The 22,475-nt window shown below is 40.2% G+C and overlaps 1 protein-coding gene across 3 annotated transcripts in view; it reads right to left on the minus strand.

Annotated features, from left to right (window-relative positions):
* TAFA3 (TAFA chemokine like family member 3) overlaps window positions 1-22,475 on the minus strand; it is a 125,230-nt gene that overhangs the window by 70,169 nt on the left and 32,586 nt on the right. For 2 of the 3 annotated variants that reach the window (XM_020780598.3, XM_078393370.1), the window contains exons 2-3: window positions 5,722-5,810; window positions 4,475-4,590 (exon numbers count right to left, since the gene is read on the minus strand). In XM_020780598.3, the coding sequence (XP_020636257.1) occupies window positions 4,475-4,589 (115 nt within the window). In that variant the 5' untranslated portion in view covers window position 4,590; window positions 5,722-5,810. Of the gene's footprint in view, window positions 1-4,474; window positions 4,591-5,721; window positions 5,811-12,250; window positions 12,358-22,475 lie in introns of all 3 variants that reach the window. The other variant, XM_020780599.3, reaches the window with a different exon arrangement.

The raw sequence follows: 22,475 nt of genomic DNA on the forward strand, positions 1-22,475 counted from the left end.
GAAAATGGATGTTCACTTGCAATTTGAAATGGTCACAAAGGGAGATACAGGTTGGTTTTCACCAATGAGGCCAGGGGATTAGAAGATTAAAATTGTTTTATCAACAGGGTATAGGACTGGTACAAACAGAAGAGGAGATAGGCGTGTATCATAAATAAGAGTATACACTTGCAAATTAACTCTTCATCTTCTCCTACATATTTCACTTTCTTGCTTCCTCTGGTAGGTGTTTACAATGTTAATGCACAGGTCAAATCCAGCATTGAACATACACAGAAATGTGGCAACTACTGGATTCAAACTGAGTGTTCCACAGAAAGTGCAGATAAATACAGAACTCAGCTTTTAAATCAAGTTGTAGGAAGAACACAATGTCCCATTTGCTGTCACATTGTCAAATGGCTTGTCAGATACTTTTGATGCCTGCTTCATGAGGCTGCCAGAAAGTGACAGTCAAGGAAACCCATACATTTTATAAAGAGATTATGGAACAGGCAAATGTGCAATTCCTGCAAACACTATAAATGGAGTTATTAGAGACTCCAGCGCTCTGTGGAACTAGTGACCTTGTACTGCTAGTAACCTGAGTTGTATTGATCAAAATCCTGTTGCAGTGTGGATGGAACATAATACTCCAGACAAGACATTCCACAATCTTCAACTCACTATTGAAGAAACCAAGAGATTGCCCTGTTGAAATGAATGGTCTCCCACATATAAAAAGAGGTACTGGATATCTCCTTACAGAAGCTTCAAAAAATAAGAACAGTTCATATAACAGATAGCTGCATGAGGGAGATGGAACAACAAGTTGTGGGGAATTACATTTTATGAAGTGGGTGACAGGCCACAAACCTCATGTCAAATCAGGGTGGATAATTAATGGTACCTTAAAATTAAATTGATTTAAATCAGTTTACATTTTAAACGTATTTTTTAAAAATTTCGAACAGAAAAATCGGATTTAAATAAAATGCACTCTGTGCCAAATAAAACTTTTAAATCTTTTTAAATCTATTGTTTGTTGTTGTTGTAACTGTTATTATTGTTGTTGAAACAAATTAACATGACTATCCCTGCTTGGGATCCTTTTATGTCTGGACATCAGCAGGCAACAGAAGCACAGAGGACAGAGTCACCCTATTGTTGACTCAATGATGTGAGCATGTTCAATGAATCAAAAATGGAAACCTGTGAACCACTGCACATAGCCTTGCCCAGATAATCTAGTCAACACTGAAGAAAATCTGGAAGACTACTGCATGGTCTTCACAATGTTATTTTCTAGTTTCCTAATGTAAGAGAAAAGCAACTGTAAGAATCAAGATGAGGTATGAAAACACTTATCTCAGACCATTCTCTGGGTCTTGTGCTGCAATTTCATCTTTCTTTATTTGGCCCACTTACTTCACATTCTCCAACGGGAAAGCTTACAATGGTTTATTTGGGTTTCTAGGCAGTCTCTTTTCCAGGCACTTAACAGGCTGAGATCTGTTTAACTTTTTACAACATAACAGCATCTGTTCTTTTCCAGCTTCCCTTGCTACAATTTCCATGCATGGAAATACTCCCAAAAGTAATTCTTGTGTATGAAATCTTAATGTGACTCTAAGAAATACAAAAGTATTGCAATCCTCTTGAAACATCTTGGCAATATCTGTGTGCAACTCTCATAGCTCCGCATGTGTAGCTGGCTCTTTCACATTAAATTACTAAAATCAAAAACAATTTAGAAGGACACTTTTATTCCAAGAAGGCAAAACATGGACAGGATCTACTGTAGACAACCGTTGTTGCCTCAAATCCACACAATTATGGTAAGAAACAAAGCACTGAAGCAGAACTATTTTAAAAGCATTATTTCTAAATGGAATGGAAAATTCTGCTGAATTTCTTGTTCTTGCTGATTTAGGTTGCCTGGAATTTTAAAGCCCCGTGAGATAACTTGTTTCAAGCCTTTCTCTCAGTTCTCTGTATTTTACACACAATGTCTTTAGTGTGTCCCTTTGCCTTTGAAAGGAAAAGCACACACTCACAAAAGCACAGGACTCTGGAAGATTGTTCAGGAAGCTGCATTTCACAGTCTTGCATAAAAAAGCAATCACACTGAGGCAATTTGGGGAATTCTGCCCAAAATGGACACTTTTGTGCATAGACACACAAAAATAAAAGTGGAAAGTTCAGGGCAAAAAAACGCCATTCTTGCCAGTCCAGGAACTCTTCTGAGACTGTCATGAAATTCTTCAGCCACCATGCGTAGAAAAAATTATTTCCCCATTTTTGTATGAAAAGACAGGACAATCAAGGATTTGCATCTCTAGCGTTAGATAACAAGTATGCAATAGATGTGCGTGGAATTCAGAACCAAATCAATAGTTTTCCCAGCTTTCATCAGCTCTCTACTGCAAAAGAAAGAACCCTGCTTACAAATAAGAACTAAAAAATAACTTCTCTCTCTCTCTCTCTCTCTCTCTCTCTCTCTCTCTCTCTATCTCTCTCTCTCTCTCTCTCTCTCTATCTCTCTCTCTCTCTCTCTCTCTCTCTCTCTCTCTCACACACACACACACACACACACACACACACACACACACACACACACACACACACACACACACACACACACACAAAAGGAAAGAAAGAACTGTATTTACTGCACAGCTGGTTACATTGCTGATATACCTCAGGAGCAGCATCTGCTTTTATTTTCCCCAGAAATATGCTTATGATGCATTTCTTGATCAATCTGTTTACAAATACAGTACCTGCCACACTCTGAGGCACATTATAAGACAGTAGCAACAGGATTTGAACCCCCACAGTAAAATACAAAAGTTTCCCCAAGCCTGTGGATATAAATGGCTCCAGAACTTCCCTAAGCAGCCTCTCAATTTTAATTGCTCCCTGTAGCATGAACCAATTAGGGAAGCAAGTCTCAGGCTGAAATCCTTTGAAGTCATCACATCTTGTACTTCATCTGCCTACAGCTCCATAGCACACAACTCAGAGAAGGCACAACAGTGGGACAGGTTTTAAGCATGTAAAATAGAACAAATACAGTTGTATTAACTATCTACAAACCTAGCTATCTCAGAAAAAAATTCAAAATTCCAGTCTAAAGTATTTAGATAATTTCTCACAATTCTAGAGCTTATCTGCCACCTTGAAGAATACTCATGAACTGCTCACCTGTACTAATACTAATATGAACTGCAAGGTCAGGCATTCTGAGATACCTATTCTTAAATTCTTAGAAGCAGAACCAATAAGACAACTTATCTCACTGCTTTTTAAAGGGTGAGTATATTTCAAGTCTTTTTTTCTTCTTTTTTGCTTGCAACTCCAGGTTTTAAATGATCCAAACTGGCCTCTTTGCCTTGTTCAGCAAAATTAAAAAGGAGGCCTAGCAAATATGCCTTAAAAGCCTGAAGGAAGAAACAACTGAGAGAAAACAGATTCATAATAAGGCCAAAAGACCACATTGTCCATATTTAAAGGCCAGTTGAGATCCAGAGCATAGAGGGCTCTGTCAGTTTGCTGACACAATTACACTTACAGAACCCAGTTGAGGACTATATTCAATAGAAAACTCAACACAGCTGCCTGTGTACAAGCCCATACAATTCTGTCTAAAATTGTGTAACCAGCTTGCAGAAGTATACACATGCAGGGAGACCAGCTCCTATGTCTGTTCTATGCTCCTGGAAAAAAAATGATGAAATTATTCCTCAGACATCTCTATCCAAAAATAAGGTCATCAATTTTAAGAGTCAATTTGTACACAGTTACAGTGAAAATGCAAGTGAAACTTGAGTTGCCGCTCTGAGTCAACAACTAGCAGCAAAAAGCCCTGGATGATCAGATGGCCTCCCGTTACTAGATAATTTGTAGGCTTTTTTGATATGCATCAGACTTTGATGGGGAAAAAAAGCAGTTCATGTTTCTCAGAAATCTGCAGGGGTTTTTTTATTTAAAAAGAATGGATTTTACAATATTAAAAACAAAAACACTCATATACATATACACGTATACACACCCGGGGATTTTCATAGGTTTTTCAGATTAGGGTTCACAAAATGTCTTGGTTGCACACAATAAATATGCCAAGCATAAGAACTTCAAGAATTGACTTCTGTTTTAATCCCAAATATTTTTAAGAAGAAAATTCTGAATGTTAATGAACAGATTCTTCAATGTTACTGCTGTGAACTGAATTTGAAACTGAGTTTATTGTTCTATAAAACTCACAATATTGTATGCAGCCGGAATGCCAGATCCGGAGGAAAAAAAAATCTTCCTTCTCTGCATAATATTTGGTCACAAAGCAGCAAGTTGTACCAACATCATAACAGACACCGCTGCAAATAAGTAACTATATATGTGGAAAGTGTCTTGATATTTTCAGGAAGCAAGAAAAACTACCAAATGCATAAAGGAAACTAAGAAAGTAAAGAAAGAGACCTTCAAACCTATGTACCTGAATGGCTTCTGTGGTGCGTTGAGGCCAGTGTTAGCCTTCCCCATAGTGTTATAAGGCAGAGAGAGAGTACCAATACCCCTTTGCTCAAGCTTCGGATATCCCTCTCACTCATTCTGCCAAGAAAAAAGATATAATAGTAAAATGCACATGTACATTACTTCAACTGAGAGCCAAAACATCACATTAACTTGTTCTTCTTGAAAAGGGCAACATTTATTTGATATTTCAGCATTTCTTAGTACATTCCTACCCCATCAAAAACATTTACAGCAGCACATATGTTCTTTGAAAATACAGAGTTGGCTGAAGTCATGAATTATATCCCAACTTAGCCATTCAACCATAAAAAGCTTTTGATCTAACAGATGATTCTTCTGGAAGAGGAAGTAATTTCCACCCACTACCCTTCCCTAGCTTCCAGAGCAGATTTCTGGAGGGCAAAAAAAGGAACTGAAGGAGAATGGGAGTTTTTGTAAAAAATTGTCTCCAGCACCTCCACTACAGCTAGCTCAATATCTGAGCTCATGATTTTTCATAAAAATATTTTGATAACATTTTTTGCTTGTATCTATTTGTAACACACACTACTCTCCAGTGAGGTTGGGAAATTTCCTGGAAATTCTAGTGAGCCATTGTGTACTGCCATCAACATGGAAGCCAACTATTTTCACCACACGACTGTTAAATTACAGTCAGGGGAAGGGGAATAATCCAGTGGATCCATGTAGTAAGGAGCTACATCTTGATATAAATAAGACACCCTCCTACAGCAAATCAAAGGCTTATCTAGCCTAGCATTCAGTTCACACAGTGATCAATGAGCAGCCTACAGAAGCATACAAGAAGGACATGAGTGTAATAGCTTCCTCTTTTTCATGGGCCCCAATAAATGGTCTTCAGAGATATATTTATGTCTGTATTTATTTGTTTTAAAAATGTTATCGAATTTTTTTTTAAAAAAAGGACCCAAGGCAGTTTACATCATTAAAAAGACAATATTTAAAAGCTAAAACAGTAAGTATACAGATATTAAAAAAGGATTAAACAAGTATTATATTAACGGTAAATAAAATCAATACAAAAACACATTTAAAACAAGAGAGCACAACAGTTCACTTATAATTTATGCTTTATATAAACTATATTTCTTTATTTCTGTTGGATGCCACCTTGAGTAGCAATTTGCTAGATAGGCCGTATAGGAAGGAAGGAAGGAAGGAAGGAAGGAAGGAAGGAAGACTCACCTCCTACTGGGGCTTCACAGCTACTGTCTGTGCATTGGCCAATCTCACACAGACTTGGTATTTGTAAGGAAGGGCAAACATCAGGACACCTGAAAATAAAGAAATAAAAGCTTGGCAATTTAATGGATCCAAAAAGTGCCAGTAAAATGTATTCACCATAATAATGTGCAAATATAGACATCACACCTCACTGACACAATCCTGTCAGCTAGATATATGATAGACCATTCCTCTCCTTCCCTTCCCATATTTGGCTACTTGCCATGTTCTCTGCATGACTGGGAACCTATGTACTCTCTCACTTTCAGCTCCATTAGGCAGGGGTCAACCTCTTGCACATGCGACTTTGCTCCTGCACACATGTGCGACTCCCCCCCACGTGTGCATGGTTCTATTGTGACTGGAACCTAACGTAACTGCTGTGCAGAGGGGGAAGATGGCTGTGCAGAGGAAGGCAAAAGGCATGCACGCACCCAGCTTACAGGCAGCCTTGCTGGGAACCCAGGATTCCTTGTTACACCTGAATAAGACTGTACAGAGATTAGACTTCCAAACTCCTATCTATCTGTAAGCAGTTTTCAGGATACTAAAATCAAATTGGTGCTGTGGCCAGATAGCCTATTATTTGTTCCTTATTACCAAAAGATTTGTAAAAGTTTATCACTTTTCTGCACTTCAACAAAAAAACTGGGGAAGCAGAGAAGTGGCAAACATCTCCATCACCTGAGAAATACTAAGAACCAACTTGTCAAGTGATTATATTCACACTATGTTAAGTAAGTGACTGCATTCAGCACCAAAGGAAGAGAATTGTCTCCAGCTGGAAAAGTCCAGTCTCTGAGCTTTCCTGCACCCTATCTCTCTTATAGTATTACACATCTTAATACTGACCAACATTTCTGCTCCAAAAAAAGAAGAAGAAATTTATGGAACTTACAGCTATCCTACGCAGGCAGAGTTCAGGATGCCAAGACATCAAGATTTGCTGAAAACCACCTACAGATTTAGCAGAAGTCTGACTGACTCCTCAATCGAAATTCAAGAACCGAACTGGCAACTCTTTGAGCCCTAGCCTGCCTACCCACCCACAGGATAAATGGGACATCTGCACTGCTACTAAGAATCTAGTTCTTCCTCAGATCTGCAGAATGACTGGCTGAGAACAGCAGTGAGGGACCAGTTAGGATGACCCAACTCCCTTGTTTCCATTTTAAAACAAGGTATGTTCGCCACGTGCCTTGTTTTCAAAGAAAAATGCTAACAGCGTGACAAGTTCAACTACAGTAACAGCAGGAACTAAGGATCCTCTATGGGGACCATGCCTGATCTAAGCCCACTGCTGGTACACTGTTCAGAACTTTATTTTCTTAAGTTTCTCATGCACACGCTCTTTCTCTGTCACACACACAGACACACAGAGACGTATATACACACACTGCCTTTCTTTGTATTCATTCAATTTCTGGTCTTCAAGAACATATTGACAAACAGGAAACATTAAGGGACAGCAAAGCAATCACAGAGAAAATAGCCCTCTCTGCACATGTTTTCCTTACTAGGAATAGAGAAAAACTGCAACATCACTGTATACTAACTGCTGGGATTTAAGAGGGTCCAGAGTGAACAACCACAGGAGCTGTAAAATTTTAGTGCTCAATCACAATTTATTAACAGTGAGCTAGACAGTGAATGGATGTTTGTGATGATGTAGAGCCCTGACTGGCACAGGGCCAGATCACAACTGTTTCTTATCCAAATAAGCACTGGATTATTTATTTACAAGTATTTTAAATCTTTCACTCTGCAGCAACAATTCTTAAGCTTTGTTTTATTGCAGCCCACTATTCTCCTGTGCTTTATTCTTTAGAAACCACCACATTTTATTTAAAAAGTTTCTGGATGAAAGCTTTGCTTCTGCTAAATTCTGATGCAGCTGAAATGTCATGCATCATGTTACTGAGCTATATTTGCCAGTCAAGGCACTGCTCTTCAGAATAGATGGAACACAATGACATGGACATGTCATTGGCCCAAATGTGCACGAGGAGTTCATGAACCATTGCTTAAGAACTAGAGTGATACAAGAACAAAAGCAAACTAGACATTGGTCAAATGATAATAAACTGGGTGCAAAACTTGCTAAGGGAGCACTGGAAAAAAATAGTAATTGCTCTCCCAAAGGAGAATAAGTCCAATGGGAAATTTGAATTGGAAGCATAAGACTTGATGTGATCCTCAGACAAAACCAAAGTATGAAAAGCAAGGGCAACATTAGCCGAGAAACATATCAATGCCTGTCTTTCCACTGCACTGGACTTTTAAATCTACATCTCAGAATTAAGCCATCAAGAATAAACATAAGCATTAATTCAAATTTCAAGATACAACTAAAGTCCACAGAATTCCTTGCTTGCCATGGATAAGCCAACAAGTTGGGCTTCCACCTTCCAATAATCCCACTTGTAATGGGAAGAGCTAAAGAAGCCATGAAGATTAAGTTGTGATTTGTTTACGTCAGTGGTTCTTAACCTTTGTTACTCTGATGCTTTTGAACTGCAACTCCCAGAAACCCCACCCAGCACAGCTGGTGGTGAAGGCTTCTGGGAGTTGCAGTCCAAAACTCCTGAGTAACCCAAGGTTAAGAACCAGTGGTTTACGTGACATGTGAACTGAGCAATAGAAATCTGATCAAATATTGTCTTTTTAATGATATAAGCTGCCTTGGGTCCTTTATTAAGAGCAAGCCAAGGTAAAATATTTTACGTAAATAACAAATATAAATAAATCTCAACAGTTTGCTATTTCAGTAATATTTGACTGTTGATTCAAGTCCTATATCTTGAAGCTGAAATGTGCAATGGCTTGAGTATGTTTTGTCAAATTCAGAGTTCTGAATTCCCATTAAGGATCAACTGAGGCAACTCAGCGCATCATAAGCAATCATATGTCTATGCGGACAGCATGCCTTCCTTAACCTCATCATTTTAGCTAAGTGGTTGTAAGTGGTTCAGAACCTCTGGGAAGGGCACCACATTGGAGGAAACTAGCAAAGATATGCATAATCCACCCCTTCAGTAAAGAAACCAAATGTCAAGGCTGAGAGGAGAGAAACAGAGAAATAGATCATGGTTGAAGGAAGATATATGGTTAAAAAATTGTACAGTACTGGAAATCCCACAGGCAAAGACTAGGGCAAAGCTCTCCTTGTTTAATGCAAGGGGGGCATGTGTTCCCATCAGCTAAATTGAGTAATTAACTTCCCAAAGGGCAGAAGGAGAATTTCAACAGGCAAACTGCTGGCATGCCATATATTTGGAATCAAAGCTCCAAACTCAAGACACATACTTTCCCAACGCAGGTCTTTATTTCCCTAATCCAGTCTATGGGCTAAGGGCATACAAACCTATAATAAATGACCACCCCTTCAAAGAGAACAAGACTTCATTTAAAGTGAAGTAAAACAACCACCCTTTATTATAATGGAATAGATCATGAAAAGTGTCTGCAGTTAAGTCAATGCAATATACATAAATAAAATGATGCAATAGTATCTACATGAAGGTATCTATCCATTTCTACACCTAACTGGATCTGCATTATGCCACCCACTTTCCACCAAATATATGACCATGGGCACATGGTGCATAGAATCCTGTATTAAAGCAAAAAAGTCAAGCAATAAAAAGAGATTGGAAGGGGTGGAGGAAAGGGAATGAAAGGAAAGAACCTTAATGCTGCACAGTTAGGACAATAGAAATCTTGCATGCATGTACAGATTAATGTGACTGTCCTTTGCCGCTAACTTGGTTGGTAAGGTTCTTTTCCCACCTCTAGCATTTAGGGCAACCCCCTGCCCCCTCTTCTTTTGCTTGCTTCCACCATCCTTGTTCTTGATAGCCTTCTCTCTCTGACCTGTGACCATGCAACAAACATGGAGGTCTCTCCATATGGTGGACAATCCATTTTATTTTTATACTTCTGACTGTAACTACAAATAGTAACTGTACGTAAAGAGACCTTTTTCTACTTTACATGGTTCTAGAGGGATTTTATCATGCAAAGTGCTAATTTGTATGAAAAAGAAACCAAGAAGGGGATATTGAGATTGGGCTGATCTCTCTAAATTACTTTGTGCTATTGCTTTTCTACCTCATATTCTGCTATCTAAAAGAAATCACCAAAATTCCCCAATGTGGACAGACACATATACATCTTAGAACAGATTTTTGATAGAAGGGAGAGAAGAGTGAGAAACAGAGAAAGAGAGAAGTTTTGGCATAATCGTCACTCATGAAATGGTCTTCGTGTTTCAAGACTATTTGAGTGTAGCGAGCAAATTCCTAGTCACAAACAAAGACAAACATTCATACATAGAGATAAACTCTTCCTGCTCTGAATGATTGGTTCGGGGACAGCAGGCTCCAGGACAGAGAAGCAGAAGTCTGTGCAGTTGCCCCCACTGTTTAATTCACCTGCAACCATTTCAAATGCCCTGTTACATCATTTTGAAATCTGGAATCATGATTACAGGGGAGACACCGGCTCCATCCCTCTCCATCATCACTTTATTCACATATAAACAAGAGAAGCCTGAAGAGAAGAGGTTCCTGTTCAGGTATACACTCTATATGCAAGCAAGAAGCCTAACAATCTGGGTTGTTTATACGAAGAGCTGGAAAACAAGGAGAACATTTGTCTTACAAAATGTCACTGCTCATGTGAGCAAAGCGATAAAGGTGGGGCAGAGCTAATGTCTCTCCTGAAACTATGCTAATAATTCTGCATTTCAGAATGGCTAAATAGATCTGAAGTCCCAGTCTGTCTAAGGTACAGTGGTGCCTCGCACAACGATTGCTTCATACAACGATGAATTCACACAGCGATGGATTTTTTTGAGGAATTTCCCCCCTCGTTTAACGATGTTCTCTATGGGGGAATTTCACTTAACGATGTCCCTTTTTGCTCATTTAAAAGTGTCTTAAAATGTTTGAAACCTGTTTTAAATGCTTGGATTCCATAGTGCACCTTGTGAAACATGTGCAAACTTAATTTGGTTTTGTTCTGAGTCTTCATTAATTTTTGGTGATTTTTTTATTTTCCCCATTTAAATCAATTGAATGGACAGTTCAATGCATTTAAATAGGGAAAACAAAAAATCACCAAAAATTAAGGACGACTCAGAACAACACCAAATTAAGTTTGCATAGGGTTCAGGAGGTGGGCTAACGATTGCAAGCATTTAAAACCTGTTCCAAACATTGTAAGGCACTTAAAAATGAGCGAAAAGGGACATCGGAAAGAGCTTCAAAAGCAGGAAAACGGAGATCAAAGAGCCCTTTCCAATGTCCATTTTCGCTCATTTAAAAGTGCCTTACAATGTTTGGAACAGGTTTTAAATGCTTGCAATCGTTAGCCCACCTCCTGAACCCTATGCAAACTTAATTTGGTGTTGTTCTGAGTCGTCCTTAATTTTTGGTGATTTTTTGAATTTTCTCTAATTGGAATGCATTGAACTTTCCGTCCAATGCATTCCAATGAGAGAAAATTCAAAAAATCACCAAAAATTAAAGACGACTCAGAACAACATCAAATTAAGTTTGCATAGGGTTCAGGAGGTGGGCTAACGATTGCAAGCATTCAAAACCTGTTCCAAACATTGTAAGGCACTTTTAAAGGCGCGAAAAAGGACTTCGCAAAGCCATTGAAATGTATTGAGTCAGCTTCAATACATTCCAATGGAGGAAACATTGTTTCACTCAACGATGTTTCCTATGGGTTTTTTCACTTAAAGACGGCAATCTGTTCCAATTGGAACGGATTAACCAGTTTTCAATGCATTCCTATGGGAAATGGTGTTTCACAGAACGATGTTTCACACAACGTTGATTTTTTTGGAACCAATTAACATCGTTGTGTGAGGCACCACTGTATTCCTTTTATCTTCCTCAACTATTTTGATATCAATATTTTGGTAACTCATCAGTTTTGACTGGAGATGGGGACGACTCACCATTTTGGCGAGTCGTCCTGCTTTGTGAGTCATCAAAAGTTGATGGAGTAGACGACTGGACACTTGTACATGACTCCCCACCTCCTGACAGGCAACAAAGCAAACCCACTCTTCACTTTTCAGCATCTAGTCTAAGTTAGAGGCTGCTCATCCATCTGGCCCATGACTGTAGTTTTGTGGAGACATTACAATAACTTGGAGGGGAAAAGAAGAAGCTGGATCATGCATACTGTCTGTGATACTCTGCTGGATGTCTGCAATAACTCAGATACATGCAGATTTATGTATTAGGAACCTTTGAAAAGCGGGACCTCTTATTTCATCATTCCATCTCCTGAAGAAACCTTTGCCATATGTTCAGCACATATGTCTCAACATCCCAAAGGGCCATTGCAATGCCATTGCACTTCAGCATCATTTTATCTTCTCAAAATGAGAGCAAAATTTGAATTCTGCCAAGCTACAATATTTTTTTCATATAATTCATTTTTTAAAAATCATTAGTCATAGTTCACTGACCTTTTAGCACATGTTTCCTACAGCAACTGGAGTGCTATGCTAAAAAGTATGCCTTTCTCTCCAGGTTCTCCTGCTTCGTCTCTCCTTGCATTTCAATGATGAGACATCTGCAGAAGAGCAAAAAAACAAAAATCTATCTATGCCTACTGCTATACATGTCCTTTTCTCATACTCTTGGGATGGCAACTACCTCATTTTGTCAATTTTAAAGCACTGACAAGTTTGAAAGTAATGCAGATTGGCCAGGATATGGCCTCTAGGGATGAGCATGGTGAAAACTTTTATTTTTACTCAGATTGGGTTCAGTGGGGGGCCTCTCTCGTTTGTGTGTCTTTTAGCCAGTTTTTTCTTTAAACCTAAAAGGGGCTGCCTCTTTCAGTTCTTCTGTCTCATTTCTTCCCATTCCGATTATTGCTGCTCATAGTTGAAAAAGCCCAAAGAACCATAAAAAAATACAGAACCAAGGTAAGACAAAATCAAATCTACTACAAACTACAAAGCAGATAGCCAAAACTGCAAACTGCACAATGCAAAATGCAAACACACAGCCAGGACGTGGTAAGCAGGCAGCAGCTTTAAACTTCTGGTCTTGGAGCCTGAGATGTTAAATCATATAAATCTCCACCCTCCACCCATGCCACCTAGCAGCCAGCCCTATTAATAGCACACCCACACAATTATCTTCCTCGATTTATATCCAACATTCAAAAACAAAAGAAGGAACAACAGGGGGGAGGAGGAATATAGCAAAGCAGCTTTGGGATGAGCTCTGCTCCCTCACCACAAGTGTGTGAGTCCTTACCCATCAAGTTGGAACCAACATATAGTGACTCTTAATAGGGCTTTCAAGGTAAATGAGATATTTAAGGAGTGATTTTACCACTTTCAACCCCCAGTGAGTTTCCAAGGCCAAGTGGGGATTCAAACCCTGTTCTTCAGAGTCCTTGTCCGCCACTTTATCCACTATACCACCCTGGGAATCCTCACCATAAGGGAGAAGGTGAACAAAAAAACCTCTTAGGTGAACTTTCAAGTTGCAAGTAATAGTCTGCATTTCCCTCTGATCACTTGCTTCCAGTTCAGGAACTTTTACTCAGCTGCTGACTCATTTTTAAAACAGAAAAGAAAAAGAAAAACACTTTTTCCTGAAAAAAGAGGAAATAAAGAAAGGATGTTGGAAAGGTTTTAATGCACCCCTTAGCTCTGTAATTCTTCCCAGAGGCAGTGACTCTGCACTAGTCATTCTTCCCTATGTTCTTCTTTTTTTGCTGTTTCCAGCATCTCCCAGTCCTTCAGGTAATTCTCTCTCTCTCTCTCTCCATTTCCCTTCATGTTTTCATGTCCCTTTCTTTCATTAAAACAAAGAATTCAAAATGAATTACAGTGGTGCCTCACTTTACGATTGCTCCGTTTAACTATGAAACCGCATTACGATGAACTTTTTTACGATGTTTCCTATGGGGGAATTTCGCTTTGCGATGATCGGTTCTCTGTTTCAGGAACCGATTCTTCGCAAAACGATGATTTTCGGACAGCTGATCGGCGGTTTCAAAATGGCCACCAGGTAAACAAAATCCCCCCCCCGCTATTTTCTGGGACGGATTCCTCGCTGCACAGGCAGCGAAAATGGCCGCCCTATGGAGGATCTTTGCTGCACTGTGAATTTCCAGCCCATCGGGACGCATTAAACGGGTTTTAATGCATTTCTATGGGCTTTTTAATTTCGCTTTACGATGTTTTCGCTCTACAGCGATTTTGCTGGAACGAATTAACATTGTTAAGCAAGGCACCACTGTATATTAAGTGTTTTTCTATCAAAGAACCCAAAAATGAAAGAGCTTCTTTTGAACTCTGCACACATGGATACCTCCAGTAAGGCTGTTTCACCACACCTTGCCCAAGTCTTGGGAAAGTCAATCATGTGGACTACAACTTCCAGAATTCCCCTGCCTGTGTGGCTAGTGCTAATACTGGCTTAGGAACTCCAGATGTTACAATGCAAAAGGTAGTTCTACTAGGTTCTGTATTATAATGGCCTTAGAAAGCTTCACATTTGGTAGCATAGGTAGTAGTTGATGCTTCATTAACACTAAAATATTCTGATAGACTCTTTATCATTTGAATTTTAAAAGTATCATTTAGTCATGAAACATTAAACCACCAAAACCTAAAGGATTTAACCTAGTCTAAGGACAAAAGAGTTAAAGATATGGTAGCATGATCAGGAAAAAAAATTGTACCTACAAAGGACACAATAACCTGAGATATCAAAGAGAAAATAATCTAATTGAAAATAGTTATTTTAGACTGAGGAAATAAAGTTGTAATTTATTTCACTTGATGTAATATGTGCTTAGAATCAACAAAACCTAGTTTATCCATATAAGCTTTCAGTGCGGAGCTTGTTGTTGTTACATGCCGTGAAGTCACTTGCGACTAATGACAACTCTATGAATTAGCGATCTTCAGAATGTCCCGTCCTCAACAACTCTGCTCAGCTCTTGGAAACTCAAGCCTGTGATGCATCTTGTCTTAGATGCCATTCTGAGTTTGTTGTTTTCAGAGATGAATACTTTCTAGTTGTCTGAATGAAAATGTCCCATTCCAGGCCACTTTAGTTCACTGACACCACACACTGAAATGCTTATATATTCCATTTCTTCCTTTTTGGTTTCTAGTTAACCTTGATGCGTATTTCTTACATTCTGTGTTCCAATTGTATGCCTTGTGCTTCATCAGACTTTCTTTTTACTTCTTTGCACATCAGCCACGAGATGTCTCCACACCAGGAAAGTATCTGTGATCCTACTTTTCCATTGCACCACTAAAATAACTTCATTGCTCCTCATTGCTTTGTGGCTTCATCCCACCAAAATGTTACTAGGGATGATTGACAGCATTATTTGAAAACTAGTTAATTTCCCAGCTCTGACCCGCAGACAGGGACTTACATTGTGCCCCTCACAATGCCAATCTTACCAAAGAATATTCTTAATGTCAAAAAAGTGTCCCATCTAAGGTTGGATCTAAAACACTATTAAAATCTCCTACTTCTCTGAGCAATATTGTCCCTCAGATGAAAGAGACTAGCTGTGCAGAGCTACAATTGTTTTGAAAATGCAAAAAAGGCCACGGGCAGTTGCCAACTAGATATGATCACAGTAACAATGCTGTTTCTATACTACCCTATAGTACTTAAGGTACTCTCTAGGTGATTTACAATTTAATTCTGCAGGCTACACACTGTGCCCATCCCCTGCAGTAAGCTGGATATTCAATTTACCGACCTCGTAAGAATGGAAGGCTGAGTCCACCTCAAGCCAGCTACCTGAGCCCAGGATTGAACTCAGGCCATGATCAGTGTCTTAACTGTGATACAGCAATTCAACCACTATGTTGCAAGGCTCCTGTACAGTTTTCAGGAGAACTGAAAGATTGTATCTGGTTTCTCCAACAATGTTCCTCAAAACATTTACCCTTCTACAAGTCTAAAATTTTAAAACTGTTTGACAGAACTAAATGATGGGAAAGGCAATGGGGGGGGGGGGAACGCTAGCACAAACAGTGAGTCACCTTCCTTGACAATTACACATTTGGACTGAAAGTCCTTGTTTATTGCGTACTGCTGGTTCTCCCAAATATGCAAGTATATGGAAAAGGAAAAGAGTTCTGTTTATACTAGTGATATGCTCCACTGGGTGTTGTTCATGCACAGAAGGTCTCAATGGTTTATCATGCTGCTGCTGCTGACCAAGCAATATATTGTGGGTTAATGCCCTTAAATGGATGGGAAAAGATCAAATTATCCTTTGAGAAGAACACACCCACACATACATACAAACTGCTAAGGAAGTCAAAAGACGTTGTCTTCTACTTTTTCCATGATGAGCAAAGACTTATCATACTTATTCAGACCCATCTTATATTCAGCCCAGCTGAATTTGCTTCTCCACGAACACTCACACAAGGCTATGAATAATCCCAATTTCCAGCAAGTCCACCTATGTAATATATATTTGTAATCCTATATTTGAATAGGCTATTTGAAACAAGAAAATTGTAACTGAATCACATAGCACATTTTGCAAGTGGTGAGAGTGAACTCCAAATTGGAATTCAGCACATCACCTTTTGCAGTCTAAAAAGCTTTGAACCATCTCGGCCCTTGTAAATTAAGAGGCAACTCACTAGCAGGAGAAAGTCCATGATATCACTACAGACCTCCAAATCTATTTAATGCTAGTGATGATGGGTACACTAGAAAATTTTCTGCAGGAAGATCTTTACAAACCCGTTGTGGGAATGTATGCCATAGCTAAACATATAAAGGTATTTCTTGTCATGTTAATATCCATGTTGTATGAACCATGTTGATCTCCTCATGTGATGTAATATGGTGTGTTACTGAGCAGAGCATCCTATTGGCTCATGTAAACCTGACAGTTGATGTTATGTAACCGGTAAGAGAATAAAAGGAGGTGCCAGACATCATTGGGGAAGCTGTTATCACAGAGAGCTGAGCTGTTTTCACAGAGAGCTGTTATCACTGAACCATTTGAACAGCAACTTCAGCCAATGATCCTGAGCACGCTTTGAAAAGATTAATTCGACTGCAGTCTCCTTAGTTCAGAGGTCTCTCCCTCTGGAACCTTTCAGGGACCTCTCCCATCACCACAGGTTGTTGGAGCCGGATTCCAACAAGTGGTGCCCTGCGTGAGGCCTACTCCACTGTGTGAGGCCTACTTAACAGTGTGAGGCCTACTCCACTGTGTGAAGCCTACATCACAGTGTGAGGCCTACTCCAGCGTGTGCAGCCTACTTCAGCGTGAGGCCTGCTTCTCAGCGTGAGGCTCCCAGAAGCTAAGAATACCGGTGGAAGGTCACTCCCTCACCCACGTCCGGCAAGGATTACAGCGCGCGCCTCGCATCTTTGGATCCCGGGTGAGTGATCCTCTCAAAGTTAGAAAACTATGGGTTCTTCACTGTCTCCTCAACAGTCTAAATATGTTGATGATCTTTACTATCTTTTAACGGAAAATGGACACTCTGCTACTAAAAAGGAAGTCGAAGCCCTAGTTTGGACTATCGGCGATATGTGTCCATGGGTACCCGAATCTGGAACTTTTGATTTGGAAAAGTGGACAAAAATTGGCATGAATTTTCAAGGCAATCCAAAAGTGTCTTCTCGAATTCTGTTTACCTGGTGTAAGGTCCGAGCTTGTTTAAAGGGACTTACACCAAATAACATTCTCTTTAGTCAACAGCTAGCATCTGGGAACAGCTCTTATCCTCCCTTGCCTCAAATCTTGCCTCCTCAACCTTTAAATCTCATGCCTTCAGCACCGCCGCCACCAAATTACAACCAGGGGCGGCTGCCACCAAAACCTCCAGATAAACTGTTGAGAGATGATGAGGACTCCAGCCCTGATCTGTTTCCCACTGATGAACATAACAAGGCAGTACTAATTAAACCCTCTGCGTCAGGTTCAACCCCCCATGGGCACACTACTATGCTTTCCAGATCCCTTGCAGCTGCCCTTTGTGAAGCTGGGGCTACAGATAACTCTATCTTATCAGCGTTTCCTGTTATTCGTGGACGACCCGCTGTACCAGCTATTCCCGGTGCTGATGATAATGACCCTGGCGTAGCTGGCAGACCACCTGTACCTGATAGATATGAGCCTATCCAAATGAAAGTGATAAAGGATTTGCTCCACAGCATCAAAGAAAATGGACCCCATGCTCCCTATACTAAAGCTTTGCTTGAAAATTTAAGTGAACAGAATCTGACCCCCCAATGATTGGAAACTTGTGGTCAGATCGCTTTTACCTCCGGCCCACTATATGCTCCTTATGGAGGAATGGCGTCACCTTGCCTTGCACAAGCTGAAAAAAATCAACATGCCAATCCTATAGTGCTAGTAGACAGGGACATGTTGACTGGGGAGGGTCAGTATCAAACCAACCAGCAGCAATTGGCACTGACAGATGTATCCCTAGAGCAGACTGCTAAGTTAGTTCTTAAAGCATGGAAGAAAATACCTGGAGGTGATGCTACCGCCAGTTTTGGCTCAGTTCGGCAGGGGGCGAAAGAAGTGTACTCTGATTTTGTGAGCCGACTATACCGTGCTTTAGAACTTCAAATAGATGACCCCAACGCCCGCTCCATGCTTATTAAACAATTAGCTTTTGAAAATGCTAATGATGACTGCCGATCAGCGCTTACCCCCATTTACAGCAAGAGTGACACGACCATCCAAGATATGCTGCGTGTATGTCAGAATGTTGGAACTCATACTTACAAAGCACATCTGCTAGCAGCTGCCCAAGTAGCCGCTAACCCAGTGGCAGGTAGGAAGTGTTTTTCTTGCGGAAAGGAGGGACATTTCCGTTCTCAATGTCGTTCGGCCCCCAAGGGCGTGGCTCGACCATCTAAAAAATGCCCCATCTGTCATAAGGGTTATCACTGGGCTAATCAATGCCATTCCCGCTCTGACAACCTAGGTCAAACTGACAATATTCAGGGAAACCAGAAAGCGGGCCAGCCCCAGGCCCGCCCAAAGAATTAGGGGCCATCATCAACAATGCCAATCTAGATGAGAATGGTGCTGGCTATTCTTTAAATGCGGGGATTGACCGGCAGGATTATATTCCACCTTTTGCGAAAGACTGCTTAGATGTAGCTCTGAGACGGGAAGCTGCCAAATGGGGTTGGCAAACCCTTGCTTCTCCCCTTACATCTGACAAAGGCATGATTGTGCAAACGATGGAACATTCCTACATTAACATCCCAAATCTGCCATAGCTAAACATATGAAGGTATTTCTTGTCATGTTAATATCCATGTTGTATGAACCATGTTGATCTCCTCATGTGATGTAATATGGTGTGTTGCTGAGCAGAGCATCCTATTGGCTCATGTAAACCTGACAGTTGATGTTATGTAACCAGTAAGAGAATAAAAGGAGGTGCCAGGCATCATTGGGGAAGCTGTTATCACAGAGAGCTGAGCTGTTTTCACAGAGAGCTGTTATCACTGAACCATTTGAACAGCAACTTCAGCCAATGATCCTGAGCACGCTTTGAAAAGATTAATTCGACTGCAGTCTCCTTAGTTCAGAGGTCTCTCCCTCCGGAACCTTTCAGGGACCTCTCCCATCACCACAGGTTGTTGGAGCCGGATTCCAACAACCCGTCAATATATGGTGCCTGGAACGCTGGAGTGAAAGCACTAATGCACTAGGTCAGTGATTCCCAACCTTGGGTAATTCAGGTGTTCTTGGACTGCACAGCTGGTGGTGAAGGCATCTGGGAGATGCAGTCCAAGAACATATGGGTTTCCCAAGGTTGGAAAGCACTGCACAAAGAAGTTTAATAATGGGCTGAGGCGTCTTGAAAACCTTCCTCACTGTGTCTAAGAAATTACCATTGCCGTATTATACCATTACCTTCCTTCCAGGAAGGTAAGCTTCCAGAAAAATCTTTAATTTCTTTTACCACTGAGAGGTAAATCAAGAAAGAAATCAGGAGTTAGGAAAGGTACAGTAGCACAAGTTTTAAGAACGAAGAATGCTGAGTTGGAGCTTTGATATCAAAATTTAGATCAAGAAATAATGGAAGACATATGTTGCTTTAAAAAAAATTCCAACAGAGATGAGGATAGTTCTTCTCACCACAGCCAGTTCTGACTTGAGTCAAGGGCAGTGTGCTTATGTTAATACGTCTATGGGCATGTTGTAAATATGCAATGTGTGGAGAAAGCAATCAAGGAAGTTAAAACTGAATCAACTAATGCAGGGTAACTGATCCTCTTAGGAAAAAAAAATCCAAAACATCTTATAAATGAGATCTTGATTACACAAAGGCTACTTCCCATTGCACTGTTAGTGTAAAGAGCCTTAGAACAAGTGCTGGCATCATTTTACACTCCTTTATGCTGGCAAAGAAATGAAATGGGATCTTGTTGACACTAACTCTTAAGCAAGCAAGCATATCCTGTACCACAGGAATTTCTGCTTATCCTCCAGTTCTGGACTGGTCCCCACAATGCACCCCGGTATCTCCCACCAGCAGAGAGGTTTTTATCCTATTTAACATCTAGATATTGCTGCAGGGCACCCTAACATAATAAATGATTCACATGGAGCTAAGTGATGGGTTCAGTAATTTGCAGGTGTAGATGAAACCATATGCTTGTAGCCACTTTGAATTGCCAGACATATCTTTCTTGCTAGACAATAATTTTAATGCAACACTGTTCAAGCATGCACATATATACAGTACTTGTACACTAAATATTTATAAAGCAGACATACACTGAAGACCTCAGGTAGCAAAAAGAAAAGGACACTCACACCAAGCAGAAAATCAATAGATGTTCAAACATCCATAATTATTATCTGAAGTCACTCCACCAATGTTGAGCAGATTATTTTGGATTCTATAAATATTTCTGACCTATCCAAATGACAATCTCATTTGAGTTTATCCCAAGCTTCACCAAGGATACTCTAGAGTGAGTAACAAGTGCTGCTCTGAAAAGGCACTCAGTTTGGTGTATGGATCTCAAAGTTGTTATTGCTAGGGTAGATAACAGACACAGGAATGCTCCACTTGCTTTGATGGGAACAGCATTATGCCTTGAATAAGACAGGAAAGACCAGCAGCGCCCCATGGTTCCCAAGACAGGTCTCATTCAGTCTATTGGAGATAAGACCCAGGTCTGAAAAATGGATTCAATAAGGAACAATACAATGTTTTACCTAGAGATTTTTTTTAAAGGTGGGTTGTATACGTTCTTGTTTATCCTTTAATGGCCTTTTTTTCCCCCCAAGACACTAGATACTTTGACTGCCACCAATACGAGTCTTCTGGAACATTTTGAATTTGGAGATTTTCTGGAAAATTTCAGTGCTCTAAATCAGCCTTTCTCAGCAGGGGCCCTGGCACATTTGAAGAGAGACACATACTGAAATTTGTGAGAAGGAAAGCCCCAAGGGTTTGTGTGGGGCCCTGGCAACTGAATTGATTAAAAACCCAAACAGCATGAGCCTAGCCCTTTGCACAGGCTTCCTGCTAATTTCATGGCTTTCTTAGAATAGAACAGAGGCATCTCTGCCTGCTACTTCCTCAGTGATTGCTGATGCAGGCACCCTGTCTTTTTTCACTGGAGGCCAGTCACCCTGCCTGTTTTTGATTGAAAGCCACCCATGACTGCAACCTAACTGAAACAACTCTATCTGCTGCCTCCACAGCAATTCCTGACACAGGCACCCTGCTTTCTTTGAAAGCTAGCCATGACTGCAGCCTAACCTGCTGGGGCAATTCTGCCAGCTGCCTCCCCAGCAATTGTTGATGCTCTCTCAATCTCTCTCTCTCTCTCTCTCTGTGTGTGTGTGTGTGTGTGTGTTTCCTTCATGTCTGATAAAGACCATGGAGAAAAACTTGTTGATGTTAAGGCAGATGTATTTTATCTGGCAGATATTTTTCAGAAACTTAATTTGTTAAACAAGACCTTACAGGGCAAAAACAGTAACCTTGAGGATAGTCAGGAAGCCATTGTTTCTTTCTTTAAGAAACTCTAAGTCTATTGGCACAATACAGGATGTTGGGAATTTTTACAATTTCCAAACCAGAAGACTATCGCAGAGACACTGAAGGAAGATGATGTGTGAAGCATCTCAGTCACATACACAAGGATATGCAACAAAGATTTAATGACCTGTTAAACCTGAGTATCCCGGATTGGATTATGAATCCATCTGAAGTACAACCACCCAAGTTGAGGCAGAAATTCAAGAGAGTTTGATTGCTCTTCGGAGTGATTTAACTGCACATCATCAGTTCAGATTCAAAAAGATTTTTGGATCAAAAGTGATCTGGCGAATAAATTTCCAACACTGTGGAGGAAACCCAAACATTTTTAATTACCTTTCCCTGAACATATTTGGTTGAGTGTGGATTCAGCAAGGTAGTTTCCTTGACAAAATCCAGGAACCGAACGGATACTGCAATAAGAGGTGACCTCCAACTGTACTTGTCTAATATGGAGCCTGATACCATGAATTTTACAGAAAAGCACCAAGCTCAAGGATCGCAGTAGGCCTAACAGATGTTTAATTTCATACTGTGTTTTTTAAAGTTTTGTCAAGCATGTTGGAATATTCATGTTTTCTTTGATGTTCAATAATAAATGATTTTATGTTTATCTGTTCATGTTGTACCT

Source organism: Pogona vitticeps, chromosome 4 (assembly GCF_051106095.1).
Source record: "Pogona vitticeps strain Pit_001003342236 chromosome 4, PviZW2.1, whole genome shotgun sequence".
Lineage (NCBI taxonomy): Eukaryota > Metazoa > Chordata > Lepidosauria > Squamata > Agamidae > Pogona > Pogona vitticeps.